This window comes from Oncorhynchus masou, chromosome 10 (genome assembly GCF_036934945.1).
Source record: "Oncorhynchus masou masou isolate Uvic2021 chromosome 10, UVic_Omas_1.1, whole genome shotgun sequence".
NCBI classification, from domain to species: domain Eukaryota; kingdom Metazoa; phylum Chordata; class Actinopteri; order Salmoniformes; family Salmonidae; genus Oncorhynchus; species Oncorhynchus masou.
Genome location: NC_088221.1, coordinates 46,303,340 through 46,326,758, shown reverse-complemented (window position 1 = coordinate 46,326,758; position 23,419 = coordinate 46,303,340). Strand labels below are relative to the sequence as shown.

The window sequence follows — 23,419 nt, the reverse complement described above, 5'->3', positions numbered from 1 at the left end:
CTGTGCAGCCGTGTTCATTGATCTGGCCAAGGCTTTCGACTCTGTCAATCACCACATCCTCATCGGCAGACTCGACAGCCTTGGTTTCTCAAATGATTGCCTCGCCTGGTTCACCAACTACTTCTCTGATAGAGTTCAGTGTGTCAAATCGGAGGGTCTGCTGTCCGGACCTCTGGCAGTCTCTATGGGGGTGCCACAGGGTTCAATTCTTGGACCGACTCTCTTCTCTGTATACATCAATGAGGTCGCTCTTGCTGCTGGTGAGTCTCTGATCCACCTCTACGCAGACGACACCATTCTGTATACTTCTGACCCTTCTTTGGACACTGTGTTAACAACTCTCCAGGCAAGCTTCAATGCCATACAACTCTCCTTCCGTGGCCTCCAATTGCTCTTAAATACAAGTAAAACTAAATGCATGCTCTTCAACCGATCGCTACCTGCACCTACCCGCCTGTCCAACATCACTACTCTGGACGGCTCTGATTTAGAATACGTGGACAACTACAAATACTTAGGTGTCTGGTTAGACTGTAAACTCTCCTTCCAGACCCATATCAAATATCTCCAATTCAAAGTTAAATCTAGAATTGGCTTCCTATTTCGCAACAAAGCATCCTTCACTCATGCTGCCAAACATACCCTTGTAAAACTGACCATCCTACCAATCCTCGACTTTGGCGATGTCATTTACAAAATAGCCTCCAATACCCTACTCAACAAATTGGATGCAGTCTATCACAGTGCAATCCGTTTTGTCACCAAAGCCCCATATACTATCCACCATTGCGACCTGTACGCTCTCGTTGGCTGGCCCTCGCTTCATACTCGTCGCCAAACCCACTGGCTCCATGTCATCTACAAGACCCTGCTAGGTAATGTCCCCCTTATCTCAGCTCGCTGGTCACCATAGCATCTCCCACCTGTAGCACACGCTCCAGCAGGTATATCTCTCTCGTCACCCCCAAAACCAATTCTTTCTTTGGCCGCCTCTCCTTCCAGTTCTCTGCTGTCAATGACTGGAACGAACTACAAAAAGCACTGAAACTGGAAACACTTATCTCCCTCACTAGCTTTAAGCACCAACTGAGCAGCTTACAGATTACTGCACCTGTACATAGCCCACCTATATTTTAGCCCAAACAACTACCTCTTTCCCTACTGTATTTAATTTATTTATTTTGCTCCTTTGCATCCCATTATTTTTATTTCTACTTTGCACATTCTTCCATTGCAAATCTACCATTCCAGTGTTTTACTTGCTATATTGTATTTACTTTGCCACCATGGCCTTTCTTTGCCTTTACCTCCCTTATCTCACCTCATTTGCTCACATCGTATATAGACTTGTTTATACTGTATTATTGACTGTATGTTTGTTTTGCTCCATGTGTAACTCTGTGTCGTTGTATGTGTCGAACTGCTTTGCTTTATCTTGGCCAGGTCGCAATTGTAAATGAGAACTTGTTCTCAACTTGCCTACCTGATTAAATAAAGGTGAAATAAATCAAATAAAAAAATGCCTCTCCTTCCATTACTGTGTGTGTGTGCGTGCGTGCGTGCGTGCGTGTGTGCGTGCGTGCGGATTGACCTCACAGGCCTCACTGTGTGCCAACAGCTGCACTCGAGCTATCAGTGTGAAGTGCAGGAATGTTTCAGTCGTGAACTACCTGTGGCCACGATGAGATGCAAGGATTAGGATTTGACGAGGCCTTGTAGTTCAGACAGTCATCAGTCCCGATGATGGTCCGTGACACAGTACTGTACTTTCTTCTGGTTTCAGTGCCAAACGGAGACCTGGCTGGAAGTGCCTTCCGTAACGGGCGTCGGCCGTGTCTCCCCGCCCCCTCGCCAGACTGCAGCAACATCAACCTGTGGAACATCCTGAGGAACAACATAGGGAAGGACCTGTCCAAGGTGTCCATGCCTGTGGAGCTCAACGAGCCCCTCAACACCCTGCAGCACATGTGTGAAGAGCTGGAGTACACTGAGCTGCTAGACAGGGCTGCCGATACGGAGGACCCTTATGAACGCATGGTACGGCCCAAGCACTCACCTTTGTGTATGAACTCATGGTACGGCCCAAGCACTCACCTCTGTGTATGAAGGCATGGTACGGCCCAAGCACTCACCTCTGTGTATGAACGCATGGTACGGCCCAAGCACTCACCTTTGTGTATGAAGGCATGGTACGGCCCAAAGACTCACCCCTCTGAGTATGAACTCATGGTACAGCCCAAAGACTCACCCCTCTGAGTATGAACTCATGGTACGGCCCAAGCACTCACCCCTCTGAGTATGAACTCATGGTACGGCCCAAGCACTCACCTCTGAGTATGAACTCATGGTACAGCCCAAAGACTCACCCCTCTGAGTATGAACTCATGGTACAGCCCAAAGACTCACCCCTCTTAGTTGTATAAAGCTTCATGGTTACAGTTCTGAAAAGGCCACCAGTATAACTGCATTCTCTACCACCACAAGCTATGACAAAATGGCACATTACTGTAACTCTTAGTGATGATGTGACCCAGTCAACCAGCTAACACAGAGGAAACATACCACAGAGACTCATCAGATGATGTAAAACCTCTTTATATTAGGATGCATTAGCAACCATAGACATTACCATCACTAACCCATACAGCGTGACCCAGTGTCTCCCATCACTGACCCATACAGCGTGACCCAGTGTCTCTCATCACTGACCCATACAGCATGACCCAGTGTCTCCCATCACTGACCCATACAGCATGACCCAGTGTCTCCCATCACTAACCCATACAGCGTGACCCAGTGTCTCCCACCACTAACCCATACAGCGTGACCCAGTGTCTCCCACCACTAACCCATACAGCGTGACCCAGTGTCTCCCATCACTGACCCATACAGCGTGACCCAGTGTCTCCCATCACTGACCCATACAGCGTGACCCAGTGTCTCCCATCACTGACCCATACAACGTGACCCAGTGCCTCCCATCACTAACCCATACAGCGTGACCCAGTGTCTCCCATCACTGACCCATACAGCATGACCCAGTGTCTCCCATCACTAACCCATACAGCGTGACCCAGTGTCTCCCACCACTAACCCATACAGCGTGACCCAGTGTCTCCCACCACTGACCCATACAGCGTGACCCAGTGTCTCCCACCACTGACCCATACAGCGTGACCCAGTGTCTCCCATCACTGACCCATACAGCGTGACCCAGTGTCTCCCACCACTGACCCATACAGCGTGACCCAGTGTCTCCCATCACTAACCCATACAGCGTGACCCAGTGTCTCCCACTACTAACCCATACAGCGTGACCCAGTGTCTCCAACCACTAACCCATACAGCGTGACCCAGTGTCTCCCACCACTGACCCATACAGCGTGACCCAGTGTCTCCCATCACTGACCCATACAGCGTGACCCAGTGTCTCCCACCACTAACACATACAGCGTGACCCAGTGTCTCCCATCACTGACCCATACAGTGTGACCCAGTGTCTCCCACCACTGACCCATACAGTGTGACCCAGTGTCTCCCACCACTAACACATACAGCGTGACCCAGTGTCTCCCACCACTAACCCATACAGCGTGACCCAGTCCCTGGTTCTGACAGACATGTTAGTTTGTCTATATCTGTGCGCGCTGCTGTGGCGTTGAGTGACAAGCCCAAAGTAAACATTCTGAAGGCTTCCAGAGACAAAGGCCAGAAATAGCATACTCTGATGCAGCTGTCGACCTTGTTCAATCTCACATCTGTCCTTCCACTGACCTAGTTATCATAACAGGACAGTGTGTGAATACAAACATGTTGGACTTGTTAGATAAAAGACTATGACATTTCATTACTGGGCTGTTGTAAACCAGGATGTTCCAGGGGGTTAACTGCTGTACCATGCAGTATTTGATGCACAAATGATTCATGCACAACTTTCAGAAAAGGAGAATTTGTGTTTCAGTGTAACGACAGCAGCCATATTAACGTAAGGCATTGAAGACATTGTGTATGTTTTATGTAGTTTGTGTATTTTTTGATTTTTTTGTTGTTGATCGTGTTGCCGTTTCTCTGCTACAGGCCATTATGGCAGCGTTCGTCATCTCAGGATACTCCTCCACGTACTACAGAGCGGGAAGCAAGCCATTCAACCCTTTACTGGGAGAGACATATGAATGTATCCGTGAGGACAAAGGCATGTGTTTTATCGCTGAGCAGGTAGGTTCCCACAGTACTGCATTTTAGATTATAATGAAATGGACAGGGTGAAATCTGATCCTAGATCAGCTACTCCTATAAATACAGACTCTGGCATATTTACCAATACCTTAACCCCCCATATGGTGTATACGTTGTCAAGAAATGAATAAATACTGTAAATGTCCCTAAACAAAAAAACAGGGTCAAATGTAGTCTCTTTAGACAGACTGGTTGCCTCCTCAATGTACCATTGTTCCCTTGGTCTGGGATTTCTGAGACCAGGTCAAATGTGCCCGTTCTCTTCCATGCACTGGAGTCGGTAAGGTCCATTTATAACTAACATGAGCTGCAGGTTGCAGTATTGTATTGTGTTGCAGACTGATCCTGTCAGGTCTGTAGGCTTTCAGAGTGCTTAAAGAAAGACTGTCCCAGTCTGCTGCTAGAGTAGGTCCAGGGTCCTGGGTCAGATCCAGGGTCCAGGGTCAGATCCAGGGTCAGGTCCAAGTCCAGGGTCAGGTCCAAGTCCAGGGTCAGATCCAGGGTCAGGTCTAAGTCCAGGGTCAGATCCAGGGTCCAGGGTCAGATCCAGGGTCAGGTCCAAGTCCAGGGTCAGGTCCAAGTCCAGGGTCAGATCCAGGGTCAGGTCCAAGTCCAGGGTCAGGTCCAGGGTCAAGGTCAGGTCCAAGTCCAGGGTCAGGTCCAGGGAAGGCTGTCATTCTGCCCTCTTCTCTCTCTTTATGATGGGGACCCTGTTGTTGTCATCTCTCAGCTATTGTCCCTGACCTGACTGACTGGCCTGACTGAATCATTGAAAAGTGAAAGACTAAAGTTACATACATGGGATGCTTTAGTGAATTTCAGAATGTCTGGAATAGAAAAGGCAGAAATAAAACAATTCAATAAACATTTGCAGCCAGTCATCCAAAACATAGCCCTATGCAGTCGTTAAATTCCTATAGAAGGTGGCAAAGGCTGAGGATGTGTGTTCAACACCTGACTGGCCTGACTGACCTGACTGACTGAACCTGACTGGCCTGATTGACTGACTGACTGACTGACTGAACCTGACTGAACCTGACTGACTGACTGACTGACTGACTGAACCTGACTGACTGACTGACCTGACTGACTGACTGAACCTGACTGACTGACTGAACCTGACTGACTGACCTGACTGACTGACTGACTGACTGACCTGACTGAACCTGACTGACTGACTGACTGACTGAACCTGACTGACTGACCTGACTGACTGAACCTGACTGACTGACTGACTGACTGAACCTGACTGACTGAACCTGACTGACTGACTGAACCTGACTGACTGACTGACTGAACCTGACTGACTGACTGACTGAACCTGACTGGCTGACTGACTGACCTGACTGACTGACTGACTGAACCTGACTGACTGACTGACTGACCTGACTGACTGACTGACTGACTGAACCTGACTGGCCTGACTGACTGACTGAACCTGACTGGCCTGACTGACTGACTGACTGAACCTGACTGGCCTGACTGACTGAACCTGACTGACTGACTGACTGAACCTGACTGATTGACTGACTGACTGACTGACTGAACCTGACTGACTGACTGACTGAACCTGACTGACTGACTGACTGACTGAACCTGACTGGCCTGACTGACTGACTGAACCTGACTGAACCTGACTGACTGACCTGACTGACTGACCTGACTGACTGACTGGCCTGACTGAACCTGACTGACTGACTGACTGAACCTGACTGAACCTGACTGACTGACTGACTGACTGAACCTGACTGACTGACTGACTGACTGACTGAACCTGACTGGCCTGACTGACTGAACCTGACTGAACCTGACTGACTGACCTGACTGACTGACTGACCTGACTGACTGGCCTGACTGAACCTGACTGACTGACTGACTGACTGAACCTGACTGACTGACTGACTGACTGAACCTGACTGACTGACTGACTGACTGACTGAACCTGACTGACTGACTGACTGACTGACTGAACCTGACTGACTGACTGACTGAACCTGACTGACTGACTGACTGACTGAACCTGACTGACTGACCTGACTGACTGACTGACTGAACCTGACTGACTGACTGACTGACTGACTGACTGGCCTGACTGGCCTGACTGACTGAATGAACCTGACTGAACCTGACTGACTGACTGACTGAACCTGACTGACTGACTGACTGAACCTGACTGACTGACTGACTGAACCTGACTGACTGACTGACTGGCCTGACTGAACCTGACTGACTGACTGACTGAACCTGACTGACTGACTGACTGAACCTGACTGACTGACTGACTGAACCTGACTGGCCTGACTGGCCTGACTGACTGACTGAACCTGACTGACTGACTGAACCTGACTGACTGACTGACTGACTGACTGAACCTGACTGACTGACTGACTGAACCTGACTGACTGAACCTGACTGGCCTGACTGACTGACTGAACCTGACTGACTGACCTGACTGACTGACTGAACCTGACTGACTGACTGACTGAACCTGACTGAACCTGACTGACTGACTGAACCTGACTGACTGAACCTGACTGACTGACTGAACCTGACTGACTGACTGAACCTGACTGACTGACTGACTGACTGACTGACTGACTGACTGACCTGACTGACTGACTGACTGACCTGACTGACCGACTGACTGAACCTGACTGACTGACCTGACTGACTGACTGACTGACTGACTGACTGACTGACTGACTGAACCTGACTGACCTGACTGACTGACTGAACCTGACTGACCTGACTGACTGACTGACTGAACCTGACTGACTGACCTGACTGACTGACTGACTGACTGACTGAACCTGACTGACCTGACTGACTGACCTCAACCTGACTGAACCTGACTGACTGACTGAACCTGACTGACTGACCTGACTGACTGACTGAACCTGACTGACCTGACTGACTGACTGAACCTGACTGAACCTGACTGACTGACTGAACCTGACTGACCTGACTGACTGACTGACTGACTGAACCTGACTGACTGACCTGACTGACTGACTGAACCTGACTGACCTGACTGACTGACTGAACCTGACTGAACCTGACTGACTGACTGAACCTGACTGACTGACTGACTGAACCTGACTGACTGACTGGCCTGAATGACTGGCCTTGACTGAACCTAGTTTGCACTTAGCCTCAGTGCTGGCGTTAGCTGTTACTGGTTGCCCAGTCCGCATGATAGTCACGATATAATGACTCACCCTCTTCTTCTCACAACACGTTTAGAATGGTTCTAGAATGAAGTGGCTGCTTTTGTATCTGGACCTAAAATGAATTCCTCTAAGAGGCAATAATCTAGCAGTATTGTCACTGATGTTATGACGTTTGATTATCTCTTGAAGGTGAGCCACCATCCACCCATATCAGCGTGTCACGCTGATTCCAACAAGTTCACCTTCTTGCAAGGTACGTTACCTGTTGAATTACAGTGTCACACGCGCACTTCCTCAATGAGGTCATGGTTTGTCATTTTGCATCAAGATGGTTCATTGATGGTTCATTCTGCCGATCTTCTTCTCAGACGTCAGATGGAAAAACAAATTCTGGGGGAAATCAATGGAAATCCTCCCAATTGGCACCGTTAATGTTATCCTTCCAAGGTAACACACACACACACACCGCACACACGCACACACACCGCACACACACACCGCACGCACACACCGCACACACACACACACACGCACATACCGCACACACACACCGTACACACACACACACGCACATACCGCACACACACACCGCACACACACACACCGCACACACACACACAGCACACACACACACCGCACACACACACACTGCACACACCACACACTGCACACACACACACTGCACACACACACACACACACACTGCACACCACACACTGCACACCACACACACTGCACACACACACACACACACACACACACACACACACACACTCTGACATCCTCAAGACATATCCCCACTGTCACTTACTATAGGAGGTACATCCATAACAGCGGCCTTCTTGAAGCCTTCAGGCCCCTGCTAGCCTACCCCAGCCACAGTCATCACTCCACTCTGGGCCCCTGGAAGCTTTTACAGAGCTACTGTACGCCTTATTAAAGTGCCCCTTGACAGGGTTTGGGAGGGGGAGCTGTGGGAAATGAATCACTTAGACAGAAGAGCGGGAAGGGATGTGTGAAGGTTGCTGAATAAGCACATAGATTATAGTACATTGCAAGTGTCTGTGCCTCAGAAAATGAGATTCCACAGGCCCTGCTATTTAGCTCGTGACACTTCTAACACTCTGTGTGATTATGTGGCCCGCTTATCATCTTAAAGACACAGACAGACTTCATAACTGTCATGTGATTACTGTAGATATCCTGACTGCTGCTGTTATGTCGTTCAGCTTTGGGGACCACTATGAATGGAACAAGGTCACCACCTGCGTGCACAACATCCTAAGCGGGAGAAGGTGGATCGAACACTACGGAGAGATCACCGTTAGAAACACCAAAAGCAGCGCCTGTATCTGCAAACTTACCTTCGTCAAGGTAAGACATCGGTGAACTGGAATAAGTCCCATAAAATCACTATGAAGTCCAAAGACAATTATGTGCTGAGAAATAACCATCCCTGTTGGAGCATGTATCACATATCTTGGCTGACAGCATTCATTAGGCACAAATTCGTCATTATTATTCATTAGGCACCTCAGTTGCGCTTATGTGGTTCCAGGTTAAACACAACCATGGTGATAGAAATCCTTATCGCCACAAGATTAAGGTCACCTGGGTTTCTGAGGTCTCCTTCTGGAAGGTGTCTCTAGCAACACTACCAATGCATGCGAGGGGAGGTGTTAAGAGAGAATTGTTCATGTTAACAAGGCTTTAGGGACCTCCATTGCAATTTTTTTGACAGTGAACTCAGCTGTGGAATAAGTCCCATAAAATCACTATGAAGTCCAAAGACAATTATGTGCTGAGAAATAACCATCCCTGTTGGAGCATGTATCACATATCTTGTCTGACTACAATTTGGACATTTTAATTATTGTCTACATTGTTTCCTTGCTAGTGGATGATGGATGTAATTTATCTTATGATCGCAATATTACTGTTGTCTCATTTTTGCTTGTAGGGAAATTACTGGAGTTCTAATGTGAATGAGGTTCAAGGGTTTGTGATGGACCAAGAGGGGAAGGTGGTGCGTCGGCTGTTCGGAAAATGGCACGAGGGCCTTTACTGTGGAGTCCCGCCCTCTGCTAGATGCATCTGGAGGCCAGGTAACTACCCGTGTGAATTTTGGCAGCTATTTTAGATTTTTATCTTAAAATACCTTTTAGTCTTAGTCACATTTTAGTCATTTCATCCTTCGTTAGTTTTAGTTATTATTATAAACTATTTTAGTGTCGTTTTAGTCACAGACATTTTAGACACGCAATAGTTTTTTTTCTTCTATTAAATAATGAATATTTCGGCTACCTCTAACTTCCATCTTGTGCACATTCAGATAGCCTTGTCCAACTCGACCTACTATCCCCATGAATACCTTGGCTGGAAACGTTGATATTGTGGCAGATTGGAACCAATGCGGCATCGTAGCCTAGTGTTTAGAGCGTTGGACTAGTAACCGGAAGGTTGCAAGTTCAAACCCCCGAGCTGACAAGGTACAAATCTGTCGTTCTGCCCCTGAACAGGCAGTTAACCCACTGTTCCTAGGCCGTCATTGAAAATAAGAATTTGTTCTTAACTGACTTGCCTAGTTAAACAAAGGTAAAAAAATATATTTTTTTTAACCATATAGGCTACAAAGCCTTGGCTACAGGTTAAACATTTTACAGCTGATTTTTCTCCCCGTCATAACTGTCAAGGAGGGTAAATAAAAGTGGTTTCCTTGAAAGGGGGAGAATTTCAGCTTTTCAAAATCTATTACTGTACTCCTTATATTCAACAAATAGCATTTGTTTTTCCCGTAGTACAAAAGCAACAGCAACTTGATGAGGACTTGTGAGGCGTCTATATCGCAAACTAGACACTAATGTACTTGTCCTTGCTCAGTTGTGCACCGGGGCCTCCCACTCCTCTTTCTATTCTGGTTAGAGCCAGTTTGCTTTGTTCTGTGAAGGGAGTAGTACGCAGCATTGTATGAGATCTTCAGTTTCTTGGCAATTTCTCACATGGAGTAGCCTTCATTTCTCAGAACAAGAATAGACTGACGAGTTTCAGAAGAAAGGTCTTTGTTTCTCGCCATTTTGAGCCTGTAACCGAACCCACAAAAACTGATGTTCCAAAAACTCAACTAGTTCAAATGCCCGTTTTATTGCTTCTTTAATCAGAACAAAAGTTTTCAGCTGTGCTAATATAATTGCAAAATGGTTTTCTAATGATCAATTAGCCTTTTAAAATGTTAAACTTGGATTAGCTAACACAACATGCCATTGGAACAGAGGAGTGATGGTTGCTGACAATGGGCCTCTGTACGCCTATGTAGATATTCCATAAAAAAATCAGCCGTTTCCAGCTACAATAGTAATTTACAACATGAACAATGTCTACGCTGTATTTCTGATCAATTTGATGTTATTTTAATGGACAAAAAAAATACAATTTTCTTTAAAAAAAAACAAGGACATTTCTAAGTGACCCCAAACTGTTGAACAGTATGTCTATGTATGGTTTTTCACTGACAAATAAAATCTTTTCAATCAATCAATCCAAAATATGCAGCGGACATTTGATGAATGGAAAGTGACATCTATTACAAAACAACAAGCATTTTAATGACACACAGAATACATTTTCTGTTTGTTGAGATTGACATAGTCTATTTATTGTGGTGTTGAAAACACAAACCGTGATATTGGGAGTGCCCAAAGTCGCTATTGTTTATTGGTTGCGTGGTGCATTGGCACAGAAACCTGTCGGTGATAAATGTGTTGCAATATATTTTAATAAATATGGCATCAAAATATTGAAAATGTGATTTCTTCCGAGCTGATCATTGTCTGCAGCCGACTCTGATCGTAGTGTAATGAAACAGGCAGGGAGAGTGAGCTCGTCTGTGATGGTCGGTGAAACCTCACCCTTCTGGCCACAAAAGCATGCTGAAGTGGCAAAGTCGATATCCACATTCAGAAACACAAGGTCGCTACAGTTATTGTTATTTGTGTTGTTAAACATTATTTTGAGTTAATTCAATGAGGGGGGGAGGGGATGTTCCATGTATTTGATTGGCTAAGAGGAGGGTCGTGTAAAAATATTTTTTTATGTTGGGGAGGGGGTTCATTTTATTTATGACACCTTGAGTTGGACAAGCCCCTCCCACTCCCCAGTAAATTTCGATCTGTCCCTAATCAAAGCAACAAAAAAAAGCCTACATGAAAGTAAGAAAGATTGTTGTTTCTAGTTGAGGTTAGACCAGGTCTCTCTTGAAAAAGAGATGATATCTCAATGAGAAAAATCTGGATAAATAAAAGTTGTTTTTTTTTAAAAAGGAGATATCCTGGCTTCAGTGTAAAAGATGGACATAAAAAGCTGTGTGGGAGAACATAGCAGCTCAATCAGACCATGCAACTGAGAGGATTGCATGAAATATTTTTCAAGCATTAAGACAAAACAGATGAAAAGGAGCTTCATGTCAAATGAAATGTCCATTAGTCTTACGTGGAATTCTCGTCACGTTGTCGCCAACTAAAATGAAAAGTAAATTTGGAATAGTTATCGGGTTCCCCCCCTCCAGGGTGTCTCCCCCCTCCAGGGTGTCTCCCCCCCTCCAGGGTGTCTCGTCATAGTTTCAGTAAGTCGCTCTGGATAAGAGCGTCTGCTAAATGACTTAAATGTAATGTAAATGAAAAATAGGTAGTTGACGAGTATTTTTCGTCATAGTTACTGTTGACGAAAGTAACTACGTCAATCATACTGTTGCTAAGCAGGACGGTTTGAATTGGATATCCGCAGTCGTTAAGCAGACAACAGCATTAGATTACACAGTAAAATACTAGTACATAAGGTTATAATACGGGGACAAAGAAAGAAAAATAATCCACACCAATGGAAAATAAAAACTTTGAACTCATTATTTTATTTTATTTTAGGGGGATCAGCTTTAATATTGCAGATAGATTGTTGCTTCCATCAATATAATTGTCTGCATTTCAAAAACAAAAAAAAGAAGAGAAGAAAAAAAAAAGAACTTTGAACTGATTCGTGACCCGTGTGATGTCATGCGTTCCTTCCTCAGGCTCCATGCCCACAGACTACGAGCTGTATTATGGCTTTACCAGGTTTGCCATTGAGCTCAATGAGCTTTGCCCTGAGATGCAAGACCTGCTACCACCCACAGATGCCCGCTTCAGACCCGATCAAAGGTAGAGACATACAAACGTTGCGCCATCACACTTTCAGGTACTGTACCTAGAAGACTGTAGGAGAAATGCACTGTGTGCTACCTACTGCTGCCACCTGTTGAGAGAAGGTGGAGCGGTACCAGTATCATACAGATCGGACTGGATGAACCACTGAACTAGCACACCTTTATTTTCATGAACCTTGCCCTGGAGGCGAGTTGAACCAGCTGCCAAATCAAAATTGACTATATCGTAAAAATGTATGGAAAAAAAAATGTCCTTTTTGGTCTAAATTTAAAGTGAGGGTTAGGCATTAGGGTTAGCGGTGTAGTTAATGTTAGGTTTAAAATCAGATTTCATGACATTGTGGCTGTGCCAGCTAGTGACCACTCTGCAGAATTGCCTCCTGGATAAGATTCATGACAATAAATGCCAACCAGCACAATGCAGCTGTTGTTGTGGTCTGATATAGAGTTACAGAATGGTTGATTAGTGAAGCTCTAAAAAAGGACTAAAAGCTAGTTTTACATCTGCAATAAGAGGATGAGATAGTATTTGTATGATTAAATATGTTTACAAGCTTTATGTGTATTTCCCTGACGAGTGACGTTTGACAGTATATTCGACTCATGGGGATGTTGTTTCTCTACATTAGACACCTGGAGGAGGGCAATGTGGAAATGGCAGCCTCAGAAAAGCAGCGCATTGAGGACATGCAGCGCACCAGGAGGAAGTGGCAAGACGAGAACGACATTAAGCATGAACCACGCTTCTTCAAGTGAGTAAAGAGGCTAGGTGGTCATTTACAAGGACATACTATATTCCCCAGGTAAGGTTAGTGGGGGAAATGGGGGGTAGGTTGTGAAGGTCTCCCCCAGGCCAGGTTAGTGGGGGAAACGGGGTAGTTTGGGAAGGTCTCCCCCATGCCAGCTTAGTGGGGTAAATAGGGGGTAGTTTGGGAAGGTCTCCCCCAGGTAAGGTTAGTGGGGGAAACAGGGTAGTTTGGGAAGGTCTCCCCCAGGCCAGGTTAGTGGGGGAAACAGAGAGGTTTGGGAAGGTCTCCCCCAGGCCAGCTTAGTGGGGGAATCAGGGGGAAGTTGGGAAGGTCTCCCCCAGGCCAGCTTCGTGGGGGAATCAGGGGGAAGTTGGGAAGGTTTTCCCCAGGCCAGCTTAGTGGGGGAATCAGGGGAAGTTGGGAAGGTCTCCCCCAGGCCAGCTTAGTGGGGGAATCAGGGGGAAGTTGGGAAGGTTTTCCCCAGGCCAGCTTAGTGGGGGAACTGGGGAAGTTGGGAAGGTCTCCCCCAGGCCAGCTTAGTGGGGGAATCAGGGGGAAGTTGGGAAGGTTTTCCCCAGGCCAACTTAGTGGGGGAATCAGGGGGAAGTTGGGAAGGTCTCCCCCAGGCCAGCTTCGTGGGGGAACTGGGGAAGTTGGGAGGGTCTCCCCAAGATAGATAGAAATACCTCTGACTGTTACTTGTGTGGCTGAGTTGTGTCATTAATGATTATCCATTTCGTTCATGACATCTAACTCCCTACCATTGATTGCCCGTCTCTTTCCTCCCAGGAAAGTGGTTGATGCCAATCAAAGGGAGCGCTGGGTCACTAACAACACCTACTGGGAGCTTCGCAAATCCCCCGGCTTCATCAACATGGAAAACCCTAATCTATGGTAGCATGTGGATCGCTATGCACACCATATCATCATCGCTGACAAAGGCTTTTATCTATGCACAATGAGGATTTCAAATGAATATCTCATTGACAAAATGACAGTGTGGAAGGATACAAGAGCTGAGATGAGTTGATGACTTACCATCGCCCTATTCAGCCGGCCAGTCACCCATTCAAGCATCCTCTTGGATCCCCCTCATTGAGCTTGGTGCGGAGGCTGGGTTGTCAGGGCAACAATCTTACCATGTAGATCTATCCTAAGTCATTTTGTGTTTGTCCTTGCCTTAATGTCATCTATCCACACCACACATTTTAAAGCTTTTAGTGAAACCCACTTGAGTTCTGATAGTGGTTTGATATAGACTAGTGATGGTAATGAAAGCGGTTTGATTTAGATTAGTGTTTGTTCTGAAAGCAGTTTGATTTAGATTAGTGATGGTAATGAAAGCGGTTTGATTTAGATTAGTGTTTGTTCTGAAAGCAGTTTGATTTAGATTAGTGATGGTAATGAAAGCGGTTTGATTTAGATTAGTGATGGTAATGAAAGCGGTTTGATTTAGACTAGTGTTTGTTCTGAAAGCGGTTTGATTTAGACTAGTGTTTGGATTAGGCCTTTAACCAACTACTAATGTATGTGTCATGCATGTTTAGAGTCCAGCTTTCATTGGCATATCCTATATAGACTAACATTATTTGTTTTAAAAAGAAAATAATGAAGTCTGAAGTTTTTGTAAAATATCTTCAACATCATAGAATTGAGTGAAAATTTAACTAATATACAATATTGGAAGATTGCTCTTATTTATTTTTTAATTAGCCATTTGCATTAGTTCAGTCTGAATCATAGCTGTATTCTCTATTGGGGCACACATTTTTTTGTGAAAGTTAAAAGAGATACTCCGGTAGTTTTGTATAGTTTTTAGCCAGTAGTTATGAAAGTAGCACTCACGAGACAAAAAAGAGGAAAATTGCGTACTACATCACGTATGTGCAGATTTGTGCACCACATCATTGCTCTGTCTCTCTCTCTCTGCTGTGTGTGCATGATGTGCCTCTTGTTAGCTGTCACTCAAATGGTTGAAGCTCATTGGTTGAACTCGAATTTCTAGGGGGCTGGACCACGTGGGGGAAAATGGTGCAGCTCAGCTTCCAGAAAAACAGTCACTTTCAAACGAGGGATTTTGTGTCTAATTGATGTAAAACCATAATTCTGCTCATAGATTAAGCATGTATGAACTATACATTAGCCCCGTTTATACCTGCCACTTACATGTGTCCTTCGTCCTGATCTTGCTTTTTTATTGATATATACACCTGTCTAAAAATGTGGCACAATCAGAATGAAGACAAGAACAGGACAAAAGGCACATGTTAGGTATAAGCGTGGCTATTGACACATCTAGCCCAAAGCGAGAGGTTTAAAAATAATAATAATAACGTATTAGTCGCCAAAGTTCCGGAACATGTCTTTAATTTGTTTTAATCACTGGTATTGGTGAAGGACATTGCTGTATGTTGAGACGTTTTCTCAGCGACTCCCAAAGACAAAACCCCTTGAGTTGAGACGTTTAGTTCCAGTTTGGCTAGTTGAGGGAGACCGGCCCAACAGCTGATACATAAGCACTGGTAAGTGACTTCCTTTTTCGAGCCTTCATGCAGCACACCCCCCTCATCACTCATCACAACTGTTTAAGCTACAGACAATACTTCCTTGTAATTAACTTTTACATGTATAGACAATTCTGCTTTCTGTTATTCAGCTCACACGAAAACTATTTTTGAAGGTTTAAGAAAGAAAAAAAAGGTATGAATATAATTTGAATGTTCTTTAATTTCCTGTAATACAATTGATCTGTGTTGTTGTCTGAGTGTTATAGTGAGAATCCTAGCCTGCAGTAGAACTATAAAGACATGTCAGCACCCAGGACATCTGATATGGTGATATGAAGACATACCTACTGGCCGTGTGCCCATCCCTTCTAAAGAATCTATTTAAAACCCAGGTCACTTGTCTGGAAACATAGTTACACCGACTCATCTTTGATACAGGTCTATGTATAATGTGGTAGCTGGTTGGCTCGTTAGTGTATTTCCTTTTCACGTTATTTTCCAACTAAGCCCCTCAGTGAAATGACAAGCGTAGTGAAAGTGGAGTAGTAGTCCTGCTGTCCTGTAGCAGTATAGAGGTCAACGTGACCTCTACTGGGAACCATGTGACCTCTACTGGGAACCACGTGACCTCTACTGGGATCCACATGATCATTGGAGTGTCACAACTACACCAGACTGACTAGCTACCCCAATTTATTGAACGACACTAGACTGACTGACTAGATACCCCCACTTATACATCTACACCAGACTGTCTGACGAGATACCCCACTTATACAACTACAGTACACCAGACTGACTGACTAGATACCCCCACTTATACAACTACAGTACACCAGACTGACTGACTAGATACCCCCACTTATACAACTACAGTACACCAGACTGACTGACTAGATACCCCCACTTATACAACTACAGTACACCAGACTGACTGACTAGATATCCCCACATACAAGTGTATTGTAAAACACTTAGGGATGCCTTTTTGTCAGTTCTTTGACAATACATAACAGATTCCCATATACATATTAATTTGTGTTATGTAAAAGAGGCCAAGGGCCAAAATTATTTTACAACGTTCAGAATTTTTTTTGCTTTTGCAAATCCTTTAACGTGGCAGAATGTTGACGTTAAAGCCAAAGACGAGTGTTTTTTAATTATAGAAAAATATAAACTCATTCTAGTTATGGTGTTTTCATTATGTAGTTACAACACAGAGAAAAAAGCTATTATATTTGATTATCCTTTAAACAAGTGTCCAGTTCCTATAATTTACTGCTATGATGTTGTCCTTAACCATTCACCAATACCATTTTAAAAGGTTTAGATTACTACTGCCAAACAGCTTTAATGTATATTTGACGTCCCCCTTCCCTCTTGTCATTGTGTGTGGCAGTCCATACACAATGGTTCAGTGTTAGATTACCACAGAATCTGTAACGATACATTGTACATTTGGATTATATTGATTTGTTCTTTGTTTTGTCCTAGTGAAGCCGGAAATTGAAACAAGGAAAGTGGTCCTACGTTAGAAATATATAGAATGGAAACGTTCAACTATAAAGTCTTGACTATTATTTTCGTGTGTAATGTCCAGTACTGAAGATTAAGACAGAAAAACGATAGATATGACTACAACATATTGTAGCCATGTATTCAGAAATCTAATTTGTTTGTCCACTGTCAATTCCACTTGATGTGCCTTAATACATTTTTATTAATTCCTCGCACACAATGTTGATAAGAAACCACATACAAGTCAGATAAGGAAACCATTTCAAATCCAATCAACCACTTTCCCCACTTGAGTATTGTTCCCCAAATTGTATTATGTACTGAATAATGTTGGGGAATAGAAGTGCTCGGAATGTGTCTGAAATCTTGGTACGATGTAGGCGGGGGGACAATGATATTTCCCATAAATCTAGATATTCTAATTTTCTGTGCAGTCAACTCCACTCATTTGTGATCACCGTTATTGTCAGTATCATACTGTCAGCCCAGTACTCTATTGCACTGCACTACATGTAAACAGTAGAATATTCCTGTCTCCTCTTTTGGCCTGATGTAAAGACTTTACTATCAACATCAACATCAAACTACATGATATTTGAGGAGGATCAGGTAGTCTGTGATGTTCTAGATGAATACATTGTTTTCAGAAAGAGAGAGAGGCCTTGTAGAAAATAACTAAGACTTGTTTCATCAGAGTAGAACGATGAAACTTCCTGAGTAGTTAATGGGTGACAATGTTTATGTATCTGCATGTTTAAATGACATAGCCTGCCAATGAATGTTGCAAATGCCTTATGAAAGATTTTTTATTTCCTCTATTGGAGTTTTTCTTTTGAGTTTCGAACTGACATGTAAATATTACACACTGTGTCAGCGGAGTTCTTTAAGTCCATTTTCTAATGGGTACCTTCTAAAGTGCAATTGTCTTAAGTACATATCTTTCCATGACCACTGTACACTGCTGCTATCATAGTGCTTGGTCTAATACAAAATAAATACAACCGAGGAGTCTGCCACACACTGTGCTGCCTTGAGTGTTGACCCTCCAAACTCAGCCAAGCATTACTGAGGTTAGTGTAGTAGTTTCAGCCAAGCATTACTGAGGTTAGTGTAGTAGTTTCAGCCAAGCATTACTGAGGTTAGTGTAGTAGTTTCAGCCAAGCATTACTGAGGTTAGTGTAGTAGTTTCAGCCAAGCATTACTGAGGTTAGTGTAGTAGTTTCAGCCAAGCATTACTGAGGTTAGTGTAGTAGTTTCAGCCAAGCATTACTGAGGTTAGTATAGTAGTTACTAGAATAGTTATTGTAATATCAAACTCTTGAGTCTCCTGCACAGTAGATCGCAGTAATGGACTGGGTTGCCAGTGACCCAAAAACAAGTGAAGAAATTATTGCACCGGATTGCAAGAATATTTTGTGGGCTATTTGGGGTTTTTCATCAGTGCTGCTGCTGGCATCTTGACCCATACCAAGAGACTGTAGAGAGGACTGAATTATTAGTCACAGAAACCAAAATAAAGAGTTCACTGTGTTCACTCTCCTATAAATCAGGCTTGTCTATATAGTCAGTCTACAGTAGTGGTTCAAATCTAAGGTTAAAAAAAATAAAAAATACAATTTGGGATTGTTTAAAAAGAGGACAGATTTAGAATGACATCAATGTCAAGTAGATTTATTTAACATGTCTGTCCCACTTCACATGTAATAGTTGTGTATTAATGTGGTCAGGTACACAGCACACGTTTGGGTTGAGTCTACCAAAAACACTACATACAATACACCCCTTGTTAAAGGAAACCAAAATGCGATTAAACCACCCAATCTAGGCTTTGTGACAAACTCAGGACAAGGTGGAATCCGGTAGTAAATATCATCCCGTCATTAGCATAGCATTTCAACCAGCACAAACACAAACTCAAAGCCTTCAAAACACACACACACACACAGCAAAATGACTTCATACTCACCTGACATAACTAGGCTACATTACAGGTAGACTGAGAAGATGACATCACCAATCACAACAATCTTAGATATCAACATCAAAGCTACAAAGATTCCAATTATTGTCTCTTTGTAGAGCGAAGACAACAAAATGGCGGCCTTGAAGTCTAAGACAGGAGTTGTCCCGATGTTTCCGAGTATGCAATCTTGCTACCATTAAATTAAATATACATTTTACAAAAAGAAATACATATTTTCATAGTCTAGACATGTAGATTTATATAATCTCATGATGTAAGCACAATTCAACCTAAACAAGCCAAATGTTACATTTTCTAATTAATTTGTATTTTTATTTAACTAGGCAAGTCAGTTAAGAACACATTCTTATTTACAATGATGGCCTACCTCGGCCAAACTAACCCGGGCGCCGCTCTATGGGACTCCCAATCACAGCCGGTTGTAATACAGCCTGGAATCGAACCAGGGTCTGTAGTGACGCCTCTAGCACTGAGATGCAGTGCCTTCGACCGCTGTGCCACTCCGGAGCCCAATTGAGCAGTTGTTTTTGTTTTGACACTAAACTAAAACCTGCTGTTGGTCTTGTTCTCTGTTAAGACATGTGGTAGTTACACAAAACAAGAGTCCTGTTTGACAGAATCAAATACAATAAAAAATAAACTAATATAATGGTGTTAACCAAAGCTCAAACTTTAAAATCAAACTAAAAGTTATGATAGACTATGCTATTAATATACACTATGGAAAAGTGTTTCACAGTAATGTAATTGAATATTGACTTGGCAAAGAGGAATAATAACCAATTACATCAAACAAAATACCAATGTGTAATGAATATTTAGTTTGTTCCTACTTAATTTATCTGCTTCATTTAGAAAATATCCCTATGTGAAAAATGAGGGTCAGATTTACGTTAGCGTTTCATCATAGGCTTATGAGTAAACGAGGCAAAACGAGTTCTCATTAATTTTGTTCAGTGCAAATAGTTTTACATTTATCATTCAATACACTATTGCATGTATAGAAAAACAACAACAATGGGATAGGATGGAGACTGTTCTCAACATGTCAACAATGGGATAGGATGGAGACTGTTCTCAACATGTCAACAATGGGATAGGATGGAGACTGTTCTCAACATGTCAACAATGGGATAGGGTGGAGACTGTTCTCAACATGTCAACAATGGGATAGGATGGAGACTGTTCTCAACATGTCAACTATGGGATAGGGTGGAGACTGTTCTCAACATGTCAACAATGGGATAGGATGGAGACTGTTCTCAACATGTCAACTATGGGATAGGATGGAGACTGTTCTCAACATGTCAACAATGGGATAGGATGGAGACTGTTCTCAACATGTCAACAATGGGATAGGGTGGAGACTTCTCAACATGTCAACAATGGGATAGGGTGGAGACTGTTCTCAACATGTCAACAATGGGATAGGATGGAGACTGTTCTCAACATGTCAACAATGGGATAGGATGGAGACTGTTCTCAACATGTCAACAATGGGATAGGGTGGAGACTGTTCTCAACATGTCAACAATGGGATAGGATGGAGACTGTTCTCAACATTTCAAGACTTGTGTCCATTCTATTCCCTTGTCCTTCCACAGTACATAAACTCCACAGGATTAGCTTTCACTGTGTACCGCTGATCTTTTTCTTAAACTATTTTAAAATGGCTGACAGACACCACAAGGTGATGAACTGTCACTGTAAAAAAACACAAACTAGGTAGATTTGTCTGAATGGCATGATTTCTATTGATACTGCCATCAATATTCACCAATTCCACACCCAAGTGAACACTGGGGTAAGGAGTGAAAACAGTGGTAGATGGAGGATAGCAACACCTTTCAGTTGAGGTTAAATATGTTTTTCCTTAAAAAAAAAAACATCTGTGTCGTTTACTACAATCGCTCATTTGATGGAAGCCATGATCTTGATGTACTGAAGAGCGTTGTGTGCGGCGTCGTTATGTGCGTTGCCGCAGGAGATGCCTGTGCCGTGACATACGGCGATGGGTGAGGTGGACAGCTCTGCCAAGCACTGGTACTGCCCGTTCACGGTCAGCTCATCTGCCAAGCAAAAGACAAGACACACTGTACAATAGCACCTGGAATTAGGCCCCTGTTTAGCCATTCTTGAAAACAGACAAAAGTTCACATCTGATTGATTTCAATCAAATGAAGAGATGAACTCTACTCACCAATGTCAAAGTATGTGACTTCAAAGCCCTGCTCTTGGGACAGCTCCAGCATCATCTGGATGTAGTCTGTGTTGGGTATACTGAGTGGGTTCCTTCTTAGGAGAGACATCTTCTCTGCCGAGGAGTTACGCAAGTTCTCCAATCGGACACCGGGCTTTGGGATCTGGAATGAGTTGGTCAAACTATACACATTACATACATTCTAGATGACAAAATGTCCTAAATATATATGTTTTATTATTCTTGGTGAAGAGGCCAAAGAGAGGAAATATTCTACATACCCATGTGATTTCAGGACAACCAGACACATTTAGAAGTTTTGCTAACATCTTCTCAGCACATGCCTTTTTAGCCACCTTCTTGGAATTTCCCGTCGCTATCGGTTACACGTGGATGACACACAGCACTATGAATGACTCAATTGAACACTTCCCGAAGGTAGAATGTGTTTAAATAATCCACCAACCCCACCCCCTCCGAAAAAACCCCCACCTCTAACATGTTATTTCAATGCAATGATAAAACATTTATAAAGAACAACAGTGGAATCACCATACCAGTCTCTGTGAGCAACTCCATTCTGCAGGTAACAGTGAACTCTCTCTTGTGAGGTGGGCCTGCCTCTGTGAAAACGGTATATTCAGGGAGGCGCCATCCGTGCTGCAGGGCCAGCTCCTTTGGGGAGGAATCCATATTAGCAAAGATGTGAAAACAAGCAATCTATTCATAATCATGTGTGTGGACTATTTTTCATCTGATACCCTGAAGAGACTCATTGACAACACAAATGTGTTATGACGACTACAGCCATGCAACAGTACACAGCCCTATTGTCTTAACAAAAGGGCAATAATAAAAACACCTGCAGTTTCCCCACTGAGTTGGGTTGGTCGTTGGGCTTTGCTGGGTTGCCATTACTCTCCTTCTTTATGTGAAGGCTGCAATAGGGGAAATCAGACGTAAAAAGTGAATGTTACCGGTGGCCATAATGGTTGCAAATGCTACTTGTTTTCATATATGCTCATGTCAGATATCGTCCATGTTAACTCACGGTGTTCCGGGGTCTATTTCCAGAAGGTTCAGGGCAGACTCAGCGGCTTTGTGTTTGGCGGCTTTTTTACTGGCTCCTTGACCTGGGATACAACAACCGAATGACATTATGCAAAGTATTGAAAACGAGGCCGACAATATAACGGTGAAGCCCATATGTGGTTTATACAAGCCCCCTAATCCTCTAGCTACTGTAAAAGTAGTGTAACGTACGTGACTAGCGATCTACGTTGCAAGACGACTCACCTGTGCAGGACATATCTCCTATTGTAACGTTGAAGATGAAGCTGGGTTGGTGCGCCTCCCCTTCGGCCTTTTCCATCACGTACACGGGAAGGTTACCAATTTTTGTTCCATATTCATGTAGAACTTGTATGGGTGTTTTACGAGGGCACGGTGCCTGTGGTTGTTGAATACTCGAGCTGTGTAAAAGGCATGATGAACAGTCATTAGTGTCACTGTATTAGATTGAATGGTATAGCTGTGTTTGTTGTATTATTTAGCAACCAATGACAGTACGAGGTGTGCGAGAAGCACAGTATGGCTAGCTAGTTGGGCATTGCTATTAACAATTATACCAGGTAGCTATCTAGGGTTAGCGTACTAGCTAACGTCGAGCATCAAATGGATGTAGCTAGCTAGTAGTAGCATGACAGACCTCGTGTTGTTAGTGTGCGTGGTCCTTATAAGTGTAGGTTGAAATCCGTCTTGAGACATGGCTAACAATATCTACTTAATAAAACTGTTGGGAATATTGATCAAAATCTCGTCGGCAACTTCCGGGTCACGGAATTTCAGAAATCTTCAAAAT

At 43.7% G+C, this 23,419-nt stretch overlaps 2 protein-coding genes across 2 annotated transcripts in view; one reads left to right on the top strand and one right to left on the bottom strand.

Annotated features, from left to right (window-relative positions):
• Window positions 1-18,392, top strand: part of LOC135547686 (oxysterol-binding protein-related protein 6-like) — a 93,990-nt gene extending 75,598 nt beyond the window's left edge. The window contains exons 17-25 of the mRNA XM_064976916.1: window positions 1,784-2,037; window positions 4,078-4,215; window positions 7,596-7,659; window positions 7,775-7,853; window positions 8,636-8,780; window positions 9,367-9,511; window positions 12,469-12,595; window positions 13,230-13,352; window positions 14,139-18,392. Of these exons, the coding sequence (XP_064832988.1) occupies window positions 1,784-2,037; window positions 4,078-4,215; window positions 7,596-7,659; window positions 7,775-7,853; window positions 8,636-8,780; window positions 9,367-9,511; window positions 12,469-12,595; window positions 13,230-13,352; window positions 14,139-14,247 (1,184 nt within the window). The 3' untranslated portion in view covers window positions 14,248-18,392. The remainder of the gene's footprint in view (window positions 1-1,783; window positions 2,038-4,077; window positions 4,216-7,595; window positions 7,660-7,774; window positions 7,854-8,635; window positions 8,781-9,366; window positions 9,512-12,468; window positions 12,596-13,229; window positions 13,353-14,138) is intronic.
• Window positions 18,393-19,017: 625 nt separating this feature from the next.
• LOC135547685 (interferon-inducible double-stranded RNA-dependent protein kinase activator A homolog) lies at window positions 19,018-23,419 on the bottom strand. Its single transcript, XM_064976915.1, has 8 exons — window positions 23,267-23,419; window positions 22,855-23,030; window positions 22,610-22,691; window positions 22,421-22,496; window positions 22,116-22,233; window positions 21,840-21,934; window positions 21,559-21,721; window positions 19,018-21,427 (listed from the first exon to the last, which is right to left on the bottom strand). The coding sequence occupies exons 1-8, from the start codon at window positions 23,323-23,325 to the stop codon at window positions 21,270-21,272; spliced, it is 927 nt and encodes a 308-aa protein (XP_064832987.1). The 5' UTR covers window positions 23,326-23,419; the 3' UTR covers window positions 19,018-21,269.